The sequence below is a fragment of the Elephas maximus genome, chromosome 16, assembly GCF_024166365.1.
Source record: "Elephas maximus indicus isolate mEleMax1 chromosome 16, mEleMax1 primary haplotype, whole genome shotgun sequence".
NCBI lineage: Eukaryota > Metazoa > Chordata > Mammalia > Proboscidea > Elephantidae > Elephas > Elephas maximus.
The window spans coordinates 3412032-3428283 of record NC_064834.1 but is presented as its reverse complement, the minus strand read 5'-3'; the positions used below and the strand labels follow the sequence as shown (position 1 = coordinate 3428283).

Sequence of the window (16252 nt, the reverse complement as noted above, 5' to 3'; positions counted from 1 at the left end):
GTTGAAATATACACAGCAAAACATATACCAATTCAACCATTTCTACCTGTACAATTCAGTGACATTGATTACATTCTTGGAGTTGTGCAACCACTCTCATCCTCCTTTTCTGAGTTGTTCCTTCCTCATTAACATAAACTCACTGTTCCCTAAGGCTCCTATCCAATCTTTTGAGTTGCTGTTGTCACTTTGATCCCATATAGATAGTCCTTAAAAGAGCATAGTGCTCAAAGCAGACATTTGTTTTTACTAGTTAAGCTAAACTATTGTCCAGTTTTAAGAAGACTTCAGGGGATATTTTTGGTTTAAGTTTTAAAGATTATCTCAGGGCAATTGTTTCAGGAGTTCATCCAGCCCCCCGGCTCCAGAAAATCTAGAGTCCATGAGAACGTAAAATTCCGTTCTGAATTCCCTTGCTCCCCCCTCCCTCCTTTTGATCAGGATTCTTCTATGGCATCTTTGATCAAAATGTGCAGTAATAGTAACAAACCCACTGCCCTCGTAGCTCTTCATCACCACGCCACCAGGGTTTCCTCAGTAACGATAGCGGGGCACTACTCAATTCTTCTGGTCTCCTGGCAAAGGAGGAAGTTGTTCATGGAGGCAATTAGCCACACATTTCACATCCTCCTCTATTCCTGACTCCTTCCTCGGTTGCTCCAGGCAAATAGAAACCAATCGTGCTTTGGATGGCACCTTGCAGGCACTACCTAAAGGCCTAGGAGGTCAAACGGAGCACTAAACATGTTATTTGGCCAACCCACTGGGATGTTCAATGAAACCATGACCTTAGACCTCCAAACCAAAGAACCAAATCCTGTGAGGTTTTTGGTTGTACATAAGCAGCCTCGGCAGCTTCTCTGTCTCTGTCTCTCTCACTTTTTTTTTTTAAAAACAGGTATACAACTTATTTATTGACAGCATTACAATAATGGGCTATGCAACCCTATCTTTAATCAGTGCGGTTTTTCCATCACCTCGGCAACGGGTTTACCATTTTACAGATGATAAAACGGAAACCGTCCTTCCTACATAAAAACGGCCTCTTATTTTCCTGTTAGATTCTCCCTAGTCTTTTGACGTGGATGCTGGGCTTCAGATGCTCAGCAGTGTGCCAAGGTGGCCCAGCCGGCACCGGGCTCGGCCCCGCCGGGGGTCTCCAACGTCTTCACTCCTCCACCCCTCCGGCCCAGGAGGGCTCAGGCCCGGGCCCTCAGCACCGAGGACAGCGCCGAGCGGGGGCGGGGATTGTGACGCCGTGACGCGCGGGGACTCCGGGGCGCGCTCGCGGGCGGCGGCGGAGGCGGCTGCGTCACGTGACCCAGGTAAAGGTGACGGCGCGCCGCGCACCCTCGGCGCAGCCTCCAGCCTAGCAGCTCCGGAGCGCGCGGCCGCGCCGGTTCCCGCCCGGCCGGGTGAGCGCGGCGGCCCCTCGCCTCCAGGCCTCTGCGCCTCCTCTCTCCTCCTGCAGTTTGGGGGCCCGGCCCCTCCGCTCCAGTCCTGTGGCGCTGCTGCCCGCAGGTGCCGAGCCGGGCCGCGCAGCAGGGGAGGGGGAGGGAGGGTGACCTTGGCTCCGCCCTTGGCTGGCCGTGGCCTCCCCAAGGACCCCCAGCCCTTCGCGCGCGTCTGAGCTGGCGAGTGTAGCGTTTGGCATAAAGGAGTGACGAGCTAACGGTGGGATTTCAGGCATCAGCGAAGTGTCCTCTGGCCTGAAGACTACGACCGTCCACGCAGCTGTCGTGGCTTGGGGAGGGTTTGCTGCTCATCGTCCTCTCAATGGCTGGGGGCTGCGGAGAGCAGCGCCTGGGATGCGGAGGGTCCTGCCGCCGTGTGGTCCTCGGGGGGGACACGGAGGCAGCCTCGAAGACGTCTTAGGACCTCGTGGGGGCAGGCCCTTATAGCCAGTTTTAACCACATTCTCCGCTCACAAGTGAGGGAACAGGCCCAGAGAGGCTGGGGCTGGCCCGAGGTCACAGCCAGCGTAGGACTGCTTCCTCCACTCTCAGGAGGCGGGGGTGGGGGGTGGGGAAACCCCTAGGCTCCAGCAGGCCCCTCCAGGCATTACCCCGACCTCGCGGCCCCCACTCCGACGCCCCTGCACCGCGGGCTCCAGGCTCGCCCTTGCGGCCCCTCCCACCGGTCCTGTGGCGCCTTGGAACTGGCTTGGTCCACCTTTGTACTTTTCCCACCTCTGGGTTTTGGCTCAGGGCCTCCTTCTCTGCTGTGTGTCTCTGCTGTAAGCACACGTCCTTCTGCCCTGCCCTCTACGTTCTCTTTGGTTCAGTGAACTAGACTTGAGGTTTGCTCCTGAGTAGAGCCCATCCAGCTCTCAAAACAGGAGGCCAGGGGAGACCCCCAGCGGGATTCCAGGCTGTCCTGCCGCCCGGCTTCCAGACCTCTGTTGACAGATCTGTAAAATGGGAGCGTTACAGAGCAGCTCAGACAGGGCCCTGGCGGGCGGGGGGGGGGGGGTGGTGGCTTATGGGCCAGCGACTTTCTGCGGTTGTGGTTCTGGAGTCAGTGCATGACCTTGTCCCTAGAGAGCGACTTTGTGTTAGTCTTCTGGGACTGGTCTGGTGGTGGGGGGCTCCTGAGCCCTTCCCTGCTGCCTTCACCTATGTGGGCAGGGCCTAGCAGGGCTGACTGTACCTCTAGCTCAAGGTACAGAGGTCTGCTTTGTCTCCAGCACTCCAGGGTGCCTGGGTCTTCAGGCCTCTGCAGGGATGGGGGTGGGTGGCTGGCTGCCCGCCCTCCTGCCAGGCTGGGTGAAGGCCACAGCGGTGTCTAGCGGCCGCCCCACGTGGTCCAGTGTTTGTAAGATGCAATGTGCCTGTACTAGGCCAGGCTGGACACAGCCAGGATTTGTCCTTGCCCTGGCCTGAGCTGTCCATTCCCCTGGGGGGGAGGGGCGGAGGGGCACAGGGCGAGGGGTGGCAAAGGGAGTGGCTGTGGCTGCAGCTGGCGGGAAGTGTGTTGTAGTGAACACAAATTTATGTCTGGACCCTGCAGCAAGGAGGGCACGGGCTCTGGAACCACCCTGAGATCCATCACTCACTGCCTGGGAGCTGGGGCAGAAGCTTAGCCTCTCTGTGCCTCAGTTTCCCTGTTCATAAGGCAGGGCTGATACAAGTACCCACCTAATGGGATTGCTGAGAGGATTAAATGAGCGCAATGTGGGCCTCAGAATCACTGCTTGATAACTGTTTGCTCTTGTTCTTATTCCCATGATGAATAGCTCTCTGCTTCTGGGCTGCTGGAGAACGGGGCTGTGGTGTAGATTCTGATGCCCCAGGCCAGTAGTTCTGGGTGTGGTGGCCCGCTGAGTGGGGCAGTAGGAGGCAGAACTGTGGTTGGAACCCTGGCAGTCTAACCCCATCCCAAGCCCAAGCCCCGCAGTGCTTCGAAAGGTGCTGGCTGGGTAGGCTGGGCACATGGGAGGGAAACTTGAGGGGTGCTTGGGGCTCAGGCTCCAGCTGAGCCCGACTCCTCCCTCCCAGCAGTGAAGTATATTTTTGTTTTTTAATTCTTCCTGTTCAGACCTTCTGCTGAACAGTAGCTCCCCATCTCTTGGTTGATGAGACCACCTCCCTTCTGCCTCAGGTGAGTTCAGATGGAGAAAGAGAGGGAGGGAGGGAAGAGGTGGCTGGCAGGGCCCTGCCCTACCCTGCCTTGGGGCCTGACCCCTAGTGAAGGACCAGCTGGCCAGGCTGTTGTTGACAGGTGAGCCGATGGGGGAGGGGGCCCTGTTGGCTGAGCACACCTAGCCCAGGTGCAGGACCCAGGAGCCAGTTGTGCCCCAGGATGCATGCTTTTTGGGACTGGGCTGTGCAAGGGAGAGCAGGGACCTTCTGCCCATGGGGTCCCCGTGGGTGGCTCTGGCCTTGCACCCCTCTCAGGCCTAGGTGTTCCGGGGAAGCTCCTCTGTGGGCTGGAGCAGGAGGAGCCTGCCCTTTCAGAGCCCATGGTCATGGGGTGGGGTGGAGTGGAGGCAGAGGTTGGGCTTTATCTGTGTCCTGTGTAGGATGAAGTGTGGGGATCAGAGGCAGCAGGGGCCTCGGTGCTGGATCAACCTCAGACTGCCTGGGGCAGGAGCCTTGGAGGCTCTCCAGGATTGGGGGGGTGGTCCTTAGAGCTCCTGTTTGCTGTGACATTTTTCCTGGGAAAGGGCAGGTAATGAATGAGGGGGGATGAGATGAGCCCCAGGCCCTCATTCTTCACCAGCTTCAGTGGCCTTCCAGCCAGTCCTTGCTTCCCTGGCTGTTAGCTGTCCACAGTGACCTTGGGCCTGCGTGTCAGCCAAGGGAGGGGTCTTTCCTCTACCACTCACCTTCAGAAGCCCTTCACCTCTCAGAGCCACGGTTCTGCCTCTGTGGAGTGGGGCCGTTAAGGCCTGGGCCATCAGCCTCCTGGGAGGGTGGGAGCTCTCTGGACCAGTGCTGCAGTGAGAGGGAGCCACTGGTCACTTTTGGTCACAGTGACTGTAGACATAGCAGTGCCGTGTGCTTGTAACAGCGGAAACTTAGAGCCAAGGCAGCATATATTTACTGCTGCCCCCATGTGCTGGGCACTTAATAAGCTGCCTCACTTAGTTCTGCAGTGGCCCTGGGAGGGGGCGTGACAGTTCCATTGACAGCTAGGCAGTGACTTGCCCAAGATGGCTGTGTAAGGCAGGTGTGGAGCTGGGATTGGAGTTAATTGAGCTGGCAAGTCCCACGAGCCAGTGAACTCTGGAGGGCTGAGTGTCCTATTCACGTCTGTCTTGTGCCTCCTAGCCCAGGCCACCCCTAGTAGGACTGAGGAATGTCAGCTGTCAGGGTCCCCTTCTGCCCTGGGCTCCGCAATGTTAATTTCTGTGGTATGTGCTACCCCTCGGTGCTGTGTCCAGGATGAGTCCACTCCGGCTACTGGTGTCCCGGCTTGGTGCACAGGCCACAAGGCTCCTGGGCCCACATGATGTCCAGGTGGTCAGCTGGCAACGCAGGTCCTCTGGGCCCCAGGCCACCTTCTCCAGCAGCAGAGGTGGAGGCGGCTCCAGTTACATGGAGGAGATGTACTTCGCCTGGCTGGAAAACCCCCAGAGTGTCCATAAGGTTGGCCCCTGCCCGCCCTGCCCACTGCCTGGGAGGGAAATCCATGGGTCTGGCTGTAGGGGGGTGGGGAAAAGCATCTTGCCTGCTGTGGGATGGGGGCGGTTCTCTGCTTCCCAGGCCCTCAGCTACCCCTGTTTGCAAAGGAGCCTTGTCCTTACATTGGGTGGGAAGAGCCTGTTGGTTTGCTCCTGCTGTACCGGCTATGGTGGTGGTCGTGCCTGTGAAGCCTGATCTTGCCCTGGCCTGAGTGCGTTCGTGCTTTTTTCCTGACCTGCCATCTCCACATGACCCCTTGCAAGTGTGCAGGGGTACAACGGTTTATGTACATACTGATCTCATAAGACAAACACCCGCTGGTGGCTAAAAAAAAGTCAGGTGGCAGGGTGAAACATGGGAAGTGAAGCTTCTCTCCCTCTGCTTCACTCCCCCTGCCCCCCAGAAAAGTAACACATCGCATGAGCCAACACCAAAGAGCATGAAAAGTTACACAGCCACAAGCCACCCTCCCAGTCCGTCCCCTGCCTGCTCAGTTCCCATCCTCCCAACCTAGTCTTAGTTTCTTCTGTGCCCTTTCAGAGAACTCCTTTATGCAACTGGATTACAAATGTAACTCTGGGCCTCCCTACACAAAAGTGGCACGTCACACACTGTTTGCTTCTTGCTTTCATCACTTAGCGAGCTGTCTCCATGATCCTTCCCCACATCTGACATAAAGAGGCCTACTGTTCTTCCTCCCACTGCATTGTATTCCATTACACGTCTGTGTCGTGATTCATTTAACCAGTCCCCGTTGATGGATGTGTGCTTTGTTTCAAGTCCTGGAGGCTCTGAGCAGTGTTGCAACAAATACGCTTATAGCTGTATCATCTTGTCTGTGTGCAGCTGTCTGTGGGATGAATCCCCCAAGTGTAGTGGTTGGGTCAAAGATTATTTGTGTCTTTAATTTTGATGGGTATTCCACATCACTCTCACTTGAGGCTGGGCCAACTTACTGTGCCCCCAGGACCGCATGAGAATGTGTGTGGGGGGTACCGCCATGGGTTCTGCTTGCGAATATGTGTGCTTGCTTTGCCTCTACACACCTAGTAGGAAAGCCCTGTCCTCTTCTGCTTGGTTCACTGAATAACATATCCTGGTGATCTTCCTTATCAGCCGTAATAAATGCACCTTATTTCTTTAAGGCCGCATACCCTTCCAGATTCTAAATGCAGAACCATTGATTTAACCAGCTTCCTAGGGATGACCACCATTTAGGTGTTTTTACATTTCTGTGTTTATCAACTGTCCTGGAGGGAATGTTCGTATATGTCCATCTAGGCACATGTACAAGCACGTCTATAGAGTAAATCCCAGCAGCGGAATTGCTGGCCCACAGGATAGATGCATTGGAAGTGTGGAGGGCCTGCCTGCCAAGTTGCCACCTGCAAAGGCTTCCCCAGCCGGTGATGTGAGGGCATGTTTCTCCCACGACAAGAAGCCCCTTACTCTGAACACCCTGGATCACAGCTATAGACCACTCCTCCCAAGCTGGGTCCTGGGAGAACTGGACTCTGTAGGGGGGCCTAGGCTGGTTGTGAGGGGTCCTCTCAGCAGGGTATTGGGAGGGTCTGGAGAGCTGTGGAGGCGAAGGAGCACCCGGTACCTCCCAGGGCTCAGCCTGGGCCACCCCACTCCTCCCAGGTCCTGACCTGGCTGTGTTCTTGCTTCTGCCCCTGCCCAGTCCTGGGACAGCTTCTTCCGGAAAGCCAGTGAGGAGGCGTCTAGTGGCCTGGTGCAGCCACAGCCACCTTTGGTCATCCCCAAGAGCAGGTCGGCACTTTCAGGCGGGACCAAGACCAGCAAGCTGGTGGAGGACCACCTGGCAGTGCAGTCGCTGATCCGGGCCTACCAGGTAGGGGAACTGAGGGTGCAGAGCGGGGAGGCAGGGCTGAGGCTGATGGGGAGGGCTCTCGCTCAGCTCCAGTGTCATCTGCTCAGAGAGCCTCTGAGTTCTCTGTCAAGTGGTACCTGTTCCCCTGGCCACTCTGTCACGTTACTGACCACAGCACGCGCTGCTCGCTGGTACTTCTGTGTGCGCTGATTTGTTTGTGGTCCCTCTAGTGGAATGGCTGATCTATAGGGTGGGGCACCTTGATCTCCCGCATCTGTCTGTCCAAGTGTCTAGAGAGGACTTGGTGTCAGTTTCCGTCAATGCAGGTTGAACGAAAGCTGAGTAGACGGACCCTGGTTAATGTCTGTTCTCTCCTCTGGACTGTGCCTTCCAAGAGGACAGGGACTGATATACAGCAGTGGCTTAATTAGTGCTTGTGAGATGAACAAGTAGTTCAGTAAACAGCTGCCTCACAGCCTACTGCTCTCATCTGAAGACTTGAGCTCTCCCATGGTGGGTCCCCAGCTGGGCCCCTGCTCTCTGAAAGATTCCTGATGATGTCTGAATTCTTGGTCTTGACCAAACAGGACTAATTGGAGGGCTGCTCTGGGTGTTCACTCCACAATAAGTGTAATCGTTGGATCTTTCTGGGAATCGGGGCAGAAGGTGTTTCATCAGGGAAACCTGCCATGTGGAGGGAAGGGCGGGGGATCCCGGGGTTCTTGGCAGAGACTCCACGGGGGAACGAGCAAGCCGCTGCAGGACTGGGCTGGGCCGGGCTGAGGGGCAGCATCAGAAATGGGATGGCAAGGATCCTTGCCTGGGAGAGGCGGGCTTTGTGTGTGGGCCAGCACTGCGTGCTCTGGGCACCACCAGGGTTGAAGCCGGTCTGGACGGAGGAGCCACAGAGCAGGGCTGGCCCCTCACTGGCTGAGTGCTTAATGTATCGGGGGTCTCGTGTGAGCAAACAGCTGCCTACTTGTCATCATGTTTTTCATGGCTGGATGAAAGAAGCAGAAAGTGATCTAACCGTTGACTTTGAAAAGGAAGAATAAGAAATCTAAAACTGCGTGTTAAATACGCACCACCCGTCTGTCTGTTTGTCCTACCATGGTGGCTTGCATGTTGCTGTGACCCTGGGAGCTATGCCACCAGTTTTTCTAATAGCAGCAGGGTCACCCATGATGGATAGGTTTCAGCGGAGGTTCCGGACTAAGATAGACTAGGAAGAAAGGCCTGGCGATCTACTTCTGGAGATTAGCCAGTGATAACCTCATGAAACATGACAGAATATGTCCGATACAGTGCTGGGGGATGAGTCCCCTAGGTTGGGAGGCACTCAAACGACACGAAAATGGACTCAGACGTACCAGTGATTGTGCGGGTAGTGCAGACCAGCCTTTCGTTGGCTGCACCAGGAGCGGAGCCGACTTGGCAGCAACTCACAACTACATTAAATACAGAGTAACCTTTGAGTGCAGTCTCTGGGTGTGGAAATGGCTAATGCACTGAGCTGCTAGCCAAAAGGTTGGTGGTTCCAGTCCACCTAGAGATCTACTTCTGAAAAAACAGCCATTGGAAACTCTATGGAGCGCAGTTCTACTCTGACACCCATGGGGTCGTCATGAGTCAGCATCTTCTTGACAGCAGGTGGTTAACATTCAGATGCTGCTTGGGAGCCTTCTCTTCTCAGCACGGTTCCCAGCTCCTCCGCTCCTCTTCCTTGACCTAGCCATGACCGAGCACTAGCAGCCTCCCAGTGCAGTAGTCTCTGCATTTGCTTGGTAAACTTCTGCCAAAGGTGGAAGAAAAACGTAGCCACCTGCTGCAGCCTGTGGTGGTGACAAGGCGGAGCTTCCCGCATCGGCTGCTGCTCCTCCCAGGGATGTGGGAGGCAGAGCCTGCTTTTACTCAGCTGCACACTGTGCTGGAAGAACCTAACATATTGTTATGGACATTTTCAAGCATTAAAAGGTAGGAGAATGGTGAACCCTGACACCCATCAATCCATGGCTAATCTTGTTTCCTCTATTACCCCCTTTCACAGATGGCTAGATTATTTTGAAACAAATTCCAGATGTCATATAATGTCATTCATTGAATATTTCAGTGGGAAATATTCTGGAGATAAGGGCTCTTTAAAGAAAAATAACATGATGGCACTGTCATCAGACATCTGGTTGGTATTCCCCTAGGTTGGAAGGCACTCAAAAGACACAAGAATGGACTCAGACATATCAGTGATCATGCCGCTGGTGCCAGCTGGTCTTATGGTTTATTTTTATTGTTTCTTTGAATTAGGACTCAGATAAACACACAGCTTGTGGTTGGCTGGTCTCCACTCTGTAGGCTCCTCTCCATCAGTTTAGCTTTTTGTGTCCCTTGCTTGCCTGATGCAGAAACCAGGCTGTTTGTGCTGTGGTTTCCCTGAGTCTGATTTTGCTAATTGCACCCTCATGGTGCCACTTAGCCTGTTCCTTTGTTCCATGTCATTTCTGTAAATTGGTAGATTTAGAGGCTGCATCAGATCCCGATTTGATTTCTTTTTTCAAAACTGCTTCATAGGTGGTGATGGGTGCTTCTTCTCCTAGTGGGCATGGTAGCTCCATCAATTCATTAAAAACCAGTTGCCATTGCATTGATTCTAACTCATGGCAACCCCATGTGTGTCAGAGTATAACTGTGCTCCATAGGGTTTCAGTGGCTAAAATTTCAGAAGTAGATTGCCAGGCCTTTCTTCCAAGGTGCCTTTGGGTGGATTTGAATCTCCAGCCTTTTGGTTAGCAGCTGAATGAGTTGGCTATTTGCACCATCAGGACTCCATTAATTCATTAAAAATTGCAAAATTGGTGATACTGTAATTCTGTTGTACCTTCTTTATTACCTGAAATACTCCTATTAAGAGAAACTCCCCTTTGTCAACTCTTTTTTTTATTCTGAGGAACAAATTGTATAGGGAAGGCAGGATCAATGCTTCTTTTCTCATGACTTTCTGATTTTTTTTCAATTATGAGGTGGTTTCCTTGCATCCTGCAAAGGTGACCAATGAAGGTTTTGTTCTTTTTTTAGTACCATACAAATGCATGAATTTAAACACATTTGATGAGTCTCAGTCTGTTACAGACAGTATCTTTATTGATACTCGAAATGTGGCCCTTATCCACAGCCCTAGCAGTGTGGGAGCATACCCTTGCTATCTGACTTGACAACATGTTCCAAGCTCATCTTGTACATTTTCTGCCCCAACCAGCTCTCCAAGGAGCTTTGGCTTCTTTCACTGGGAAATGGTATTTTGAATCCATAATCTGGCCACTAGGAGTGTTCATTGCTATGGGTCTGGTCATTACTTCTAGGCCTTTTCAGTGGTCAGAGCCAGGAAACACATACTTTTAAAAAAGATAACAATGTTATGGCATTATACTACTGATGCTTGTAGGTACATTAAATTCTGGACTTGGGGTTTTCCTTAACCTCATCACTCTTATGTCAGTGTCTCCGTTAAAACGTCAAAAAATAGAGGTTCTCATAGACACAAATACAATTACTTATTTGATTTATCCCACAACCCACATACGATAGTCATAGAATAACAATCCTAATGTGACCACTACCAATTTAGCAATAGAAAAGAGCTTAGGGATTTTTTCTGAGTCTTCTGTCCTTAGGGAATATGCCCTCAGTCAGTCGCGATGTACATTCATCCCTTTGTTTCATTTTAACTTTCGATTTTTAAAATTTGATTTTGCTCTATAATTATTTAAAATATTTACAAGGTTCCAAAGTCAAATCTTTCAAGCAAGATATATTCTAAAATATCTACTTTCTATCCCTAACCCTACAACCTATTTCATCCCTTCTCAATTGATAATTGTTTTCTTTTTTTTTTTTAATTTTTATTGTACCTTAGATGAAGGTTTACAGAGCAAACCAGCTTCTCATTAAACAATTAATACAAATATTGTTTTGTGACATTGGTTGCCAACTCCACAACATGTCAACACTCTACCCTTCTTGATCTTAGGTTCCCCATTATCAGCTTTCCTGTTCCCTCTTGCCTTCTCGTCCTTGCCCCTGGGCTGCTGTATCCTTTTAGTCTTGTTTTGTTTTATGGGCCTGTCTAATCTTTGCCTGAAAGGTGAACCCCAGGAGTGACTTCAGTACTGAGGAAAAAGGGTGTCTGGAGGCCATACTCTCTTGCTTTCTCCAGTCTCTGTCAGACAAGTAAGTCTGTTTTTTTTTTTTTTTTTTTTTTTGAGTTAGAATTTTTTCCTACAATTTCTCCAGCTCTGTCCAGTACCCTCTATTGTGACCCCTGTCAGAGCAGTTGGTGATGGTAGCTGGGCACCATCTAGTTGTGCCAGACTCAGTCTGGTGGAGGCCATGGTACTTATGGTCCATTAGCCCTTTGGACTAAACTTATCCTTGTGTCTTTGGTTTTCTTCATTCTCCCTTGCTTCAGATGGGGTGGGACCAGTGGAGTATCTTAGATGGCCACTCACAGGCTTCTAAGACCCCAGATGCTACTCACCAAAGTAGAATGTAGAACATTTTCTTTATAAACTATGTTATTCCAATTGAGCTAGATGTTCCCCAAGTGATAATCGTTTTCTTATTTTATGGTTTATTCTTCTGATGTTTGTGTGTGTGTACGTATACAGACATCAGAAGAATGTTTGTGTGTATATGTATATATCACACACACTTTTCTGTAATTTGCTTTTTCACTTCACAGTGTTTTGTGGAGATCACCTTGCAGTAGTGGATAGAGATTTTCCTCATTCCTTTTTTAATAGCTCTGTAGTCCTGCCCTGTGTGGATTTACCATATCCATATGCCAGTCCTCTCTTGATGGACACTTGGGAACTTTCTAGAATTTTGGGATTACTAACAGTACCGCAGTGAACACTGTTGTGTATGCATCCTTTCTTCTTTCTGCCAGCTGCATGTTGTACTTTTAAACCATGTTGAGCTCCCACCACTCTAGTGCCTGTGGGGGTCTCATAGGCAAATGGTACAGTGACTGGGTGATGGAGATGTGAAACATGGAATTCTGAAGCCGGAAGTGAGGGCCGGGGCAGAGAACCTCACTCTTGGTGAGGATCTGTCCTGCTGGGTCCCAGCTCTAGCTTTTTCCCCTCTCTCCCAGATCCGGGGCCACCATGTGGCCCAGCTGGACCCCCTGGGCATTCTGGATGCAGACCTGGACTCCTTCGTGCCCTCAGATTTAATCACAACCATCGATAAGTTGGGTGAGCATCCTAACCCTTTCGCATTGTCCTACAGCACCAAACAGCTGGCACACCTGGCCAGGGGAAAAGGCTCTTAGGCTCTGGAGGGCAGACTGAGCTGGTGCCTTTGGGTCTGTGTGCCCTGGAGGCCAGCCCACTGGCTCCTTTCTGACCCTTGCCCACCACTGCATGGTGTCTTACCTGAAATCTTGCAGAACTGAGGATCATTCTCAGGAAGTGTAAGAGACTTGTGCAGGCCCCTCACTGCATGCGTCTACTGTTCCTGCTGACAGAAGGTCCTTGGGCTTCTTGGGAGCTGGGGGAGGGTGCTGGGGAGGCTGTTGGTGGGATCAGGGGATACTGCTGGGCCCATCAGGCCTGATCTCACACTCTGCTGCCTGGGGCTCTGCTGCACCTCCTTACAGCCTTCTATGATCTGCGGGAGGCTGACCTAGATAAGGAGTTCCAGCTGCCCACAACCACCTTCATCGGGGGCTCAGAAAGCACCCTGTCTCTGCGGGAGATCATTCGGCGCCTGGAGGTGAGCCCAGGCAGGTGTGTCGGGCTCCATTGGAGGGAACTCCCCAGAGTCAGACCCAGGAAGGGAGGGCGCTTCCTTTTCCGTTCCTGATTCCTGGGCCCTGGTGCCTCTTCCCACTCCTTGTGGAGACCCCACCTGTCCCCCCAGAGCACCTACTGCCAGCACATTGGCTTGGAGTTCATGTTCATCAACGATGTGGAGCAGTGCCAGTGGATCCGGCAGAAGTTTGAGACCCCTGGTATCATGCAGTTCTCCAGCCAGGAGAAGCGGACCCTGCTGGCCCGGCTAGTGCGCTCCATGAGGTCAGCCAGCAGCCACGAGGATGGCCCTGTGGAGCACCCCAGAGTCTGCTAGGGAAGGGCAGGACTGGAGCAGCCGTGCCTCTGGTGTGGGGCCTCAGGAGGGCACGGGGACCAGGTGCTGGGGTGGTTTGAAGGAGAACTGCCTCATAGAGCTGAGCGGGTGGGCAGGGCTGGGCTCCAGGAGACCATGACAGCAGGGGCTCCGGGGGGCTCAGTCTGCACCCTGAGCGAGGACAGAGGTGACAGGAATGGCTGTGGGAATGTGTGGGCAGAAATATGGCTCAGGGCTGGGAGTGCATGCAGCAGTACCCCCAAGTGGATGGGGCAGTGGCTGGCTCTGCCCATCAACCTTCTCTAAAGCTGCATCTGCCCAGGGCTGCAAGGGCTTGGAGGAGCCCTCGGCCTGCCTCCGGGTGGAGGTAGTGGGTGGGCTAACATCCGAATTCAGCAGCGGAGGGCTTGGGGCCTCAGCAAGCACATGCTTTCTGGTGTGTGTGGGAGGGGAGAGGGCCGAAAGGCATCCCATGGAGATGACTCCTTGGAGAAGTTTGACTGTGAAGTGGGGGCGGGGGGCAGCTAGGAAGGGTCGTGGGGTAGTGCACGCAAGGGCCTTTGACTAAGCTGAGGACCCCAAGCCTTTCCCCTGACCTTGTGCTTTTTGGTGGGTGGCAAGGTGGGGTCTGTGTAGGGTCCTAGGTTCTGTAGAAGGAGGTGGCTTTTCAGTGTCCTCAGTCCTGGACATGAGCAGTCTGCCTCATGAACAGCCCCTGCGGGCCCCAGCTCTTCCCTGCTCTCTCTCCCCATGCAGGTTTGAAGACTTCCTGGCCCGCAAGTGGTCCTCAGAGAAGCGGTTCGGCCTGGAGGGCTGTGAGGTCATGATTCCTGCCTTGAAGACCATCATCGACAAATCCAGTGAGATGGGGATTGAGACCGTCATCCTGGGGATGCCTCACAGGTGGGCCCCACTCCCCTCGCCTCCCCCAGCCTTGCCCATTCTCCTCCAGTCCCACAGGGCTGAGGCAGAAGAAAGGAGATGGGAGTCAGAGGAGGGTTGTTGGTGGGACCTGGGAGTGGTAGGGTGTGGCCTGGAAAATTCTCAGAGTCCCTGGGCCCTGGCCTACCTGTCACACAAAGGGCTGGCCTGTGGCTAGCACCACAGATCCAGGGATAACTGGGTTCTCTCATACTCACACCCTCCTCTTGCCATGTTGTTGCTGCCCTCAGAAAGGGCTGGATTTTAGAAAGGGTTTTTTGTGCTCCTTGGGGTTCCTATAGACAAGGAGACCTGTGAAGGGGCCAGTGGCCCAGGGCTGGCATCCCCTGACAGGTTTCTGGAGCTGAACCCAGGGATTCTGTCCTCCTGCAAACTTGACCACATGTTTGGCTAGGACTGTGATGAAGACTTGATAGGCTTGCTCCTTGGAGCTAGAGCCTGAGGGCTAGCAGGGAGTGACGCCTGGGAGGCAAGAGACCACGGTGGTCAGAGCCCTGCTGGGTGGGGCATGGGGACAGATGAACAGTTCTTTGGTGGCAAAGCCTCCTGGGACTGAGGGAGACTTGGCCACTGATTGCAGTTGGGCCAGCCCGCGGCCACGTTGGCACGAGGGGCATGTACATCTGAGGTGCTGAGAGTCCCCGTTCTGTGGGCAAGGCCTCCAGGAGCCTGGGGCTCTATCTGTCACAGACTCTTGGCTCTGAGGGCCTGAGAACACCCTGTGTCTGGTCAGAGGGGTCAGGCAGAACTATCCTCGGGATTGGGTTGGAATGGTGCTCACATAGTTTTAGGTCTAGGGGCTGGGGGAGTGGGATGGTCTTGGCAATCAGGGGCAGAATCGGGGCCTGTACAGTGTCTACTGGGCAGGCTCTCAGCCTTGAGGAAGGCTCTGGGAGGACAAGGGGCCATTCCAGGCCAGGTCAGGTCTCCACAGTGGGGGAGGGGACTCGGAGGCTGGAATGCTTGTCCCAGAGGTGCTGAGGTTGTGCATAGCGCTCTTGGTAGCCCCCAAGCCCTATCCCCAGAGAGCAGAAGTGAGGCCTACCTGTGCGTGGGCTACCCTTCTACTGCAGGGCTAGGCAGACTAGAGGTTAGGCAAGGTTCTGTGTGGGCCTAGTGCTGGTATCTGCTGGTGGGCTGGTAGGGGGCACGTTCTGAGCCAACCCCTGTACTGCATTGGACTGGTGCCCACCCCTGGATAAAATGCCCCTTGATGGTCTGGATGTTCAGGCTGGGCTGGAGAATTCTGGGTTCCTGGCTGCCTTCTGGGCCCCCCAGACATCAGTGCCCAGGACAGTCCTCTTAGGGTCGATTGAACCCCCTTTTCCATATCTTGTTCCAAGATGCAGCTGGGCTGGGGGGCGGGATGTGTGTGGGCAGCTGAAATGCTTTGGCAGATTGGGACGAGAAGGGCTGAGTACTGTGTTGAGCTTTGGGATGGGGTGAGTGGGTTCCCTGTGCTAAGGGCCTGGCCCACCTACCTGGGTCTGAGATGTGCAGACTGTTGTCTCCCTGAGGGGGCGTGGTGATCCTGGGCCAGTGAGGGGAGGTGCCCTCTGTGCCAAGTGAGACCACAGCCCCTCTGGCCCCAGGGGCAGGCTGAACGTGCTGGCCAACGTGATCCGCAAGGACCTGGAGCAGATCTTCTGCCAGTTTGACCCCAAGCTGGAGGCAGCAGATGAGGTGGGTGCCAAGCCCAGGTTGTGGAGCCCTTGAGAAGCAGGGTGTTTGGGAGGGACCTGGGGAGGGGCTGGGTCAGGAGCACAGGAGTGTCCAGGCTCAGACAGCCCCCGAGGTAGATGGACAGGAGGAAGAGCGGGTGAGAGGCTGGGGGTGATTGCGTGAGACTCGTGGGGGCTTTTGGAGCAAGTGCTGTAGACTGAGAGCTGGTGATTCTCAGATACCTGGGCTGGCTGGATGGCTGGGGAGACTGAGGCCCAGAGCTGCAGGGGCTGGCCTGAACTTCTTCAGTGCAGCAAGTGTGGTCCTGCCTCTGTGCCTAAAGTCCTGTTACTGCCCCTCACTGATTTGTTTTGCCTTGGGAGTCAGGACAGTCTCTTGTGCTCTTTGAAAGCTGAGGGGACATTTTTTTGCTCACAGCCCCTCTGGGGTCACATATACATCTTGCCGCTTCACACCCCAGGCCTTTGCCCCTGCTGGGCCCCCAGATCACACTGCTTTCCCCTCTCCTCTGCCCCCTTCTTCAGAGTGCTGCCTGCCTCCCTGG

General features: G+C 53.8%; 1 protein-coding gene across 4 annotated transcripts in view; it reads left to right on the top strand.

Moving 5' to 3' along the window:
- The first annotated feature begins 1325 nt into the window (after positions 1-1325).
- Positions 1326-16252, top strand: part of OGDHL (oxoglutarate dehydrogenase L) — a 29931-nt gene continuing 15004 nt past the window's right edge. For 2 of the 4 annotated variants that reach the window (XM_049854643.1, XM_049854640.1), the window contains exons 1-9: positions 1357-1521; positions 3538-3600; positions 4886-5090; positions 6811-6981; positions 12107-12209; positions 12614-12729; positions 12877-13031; positions 13840-13986; positions 15618-15708. In XM_049854643.1, coding sequence (XP_049710600.1) covers positions 3575-3600; positions 4886-5090; positions 6811-6981; positions 12107-12209; positions 12614-12729; positions 12877-13031; positions 13840-13986; positions 15618-15708 — 1014 coding nt within the window. In that variant the 5' untranslated portion in view covers positions 1357-1521; positions 3538-3574. Of the gene's footprint in view, positions 1522-3537; positions 3601-4885; positions 5091-6810; positions 6982-12106; positions 12210-12613; positions 12730-12876; positions 13032-13839; positions 13987-15617; positions 15709-16252 lie in introns of all 4 variants that reach the window. The other 2 variants (XM_049854641.1, XM_049854642.1) reach the window with 2 other exon arrangements.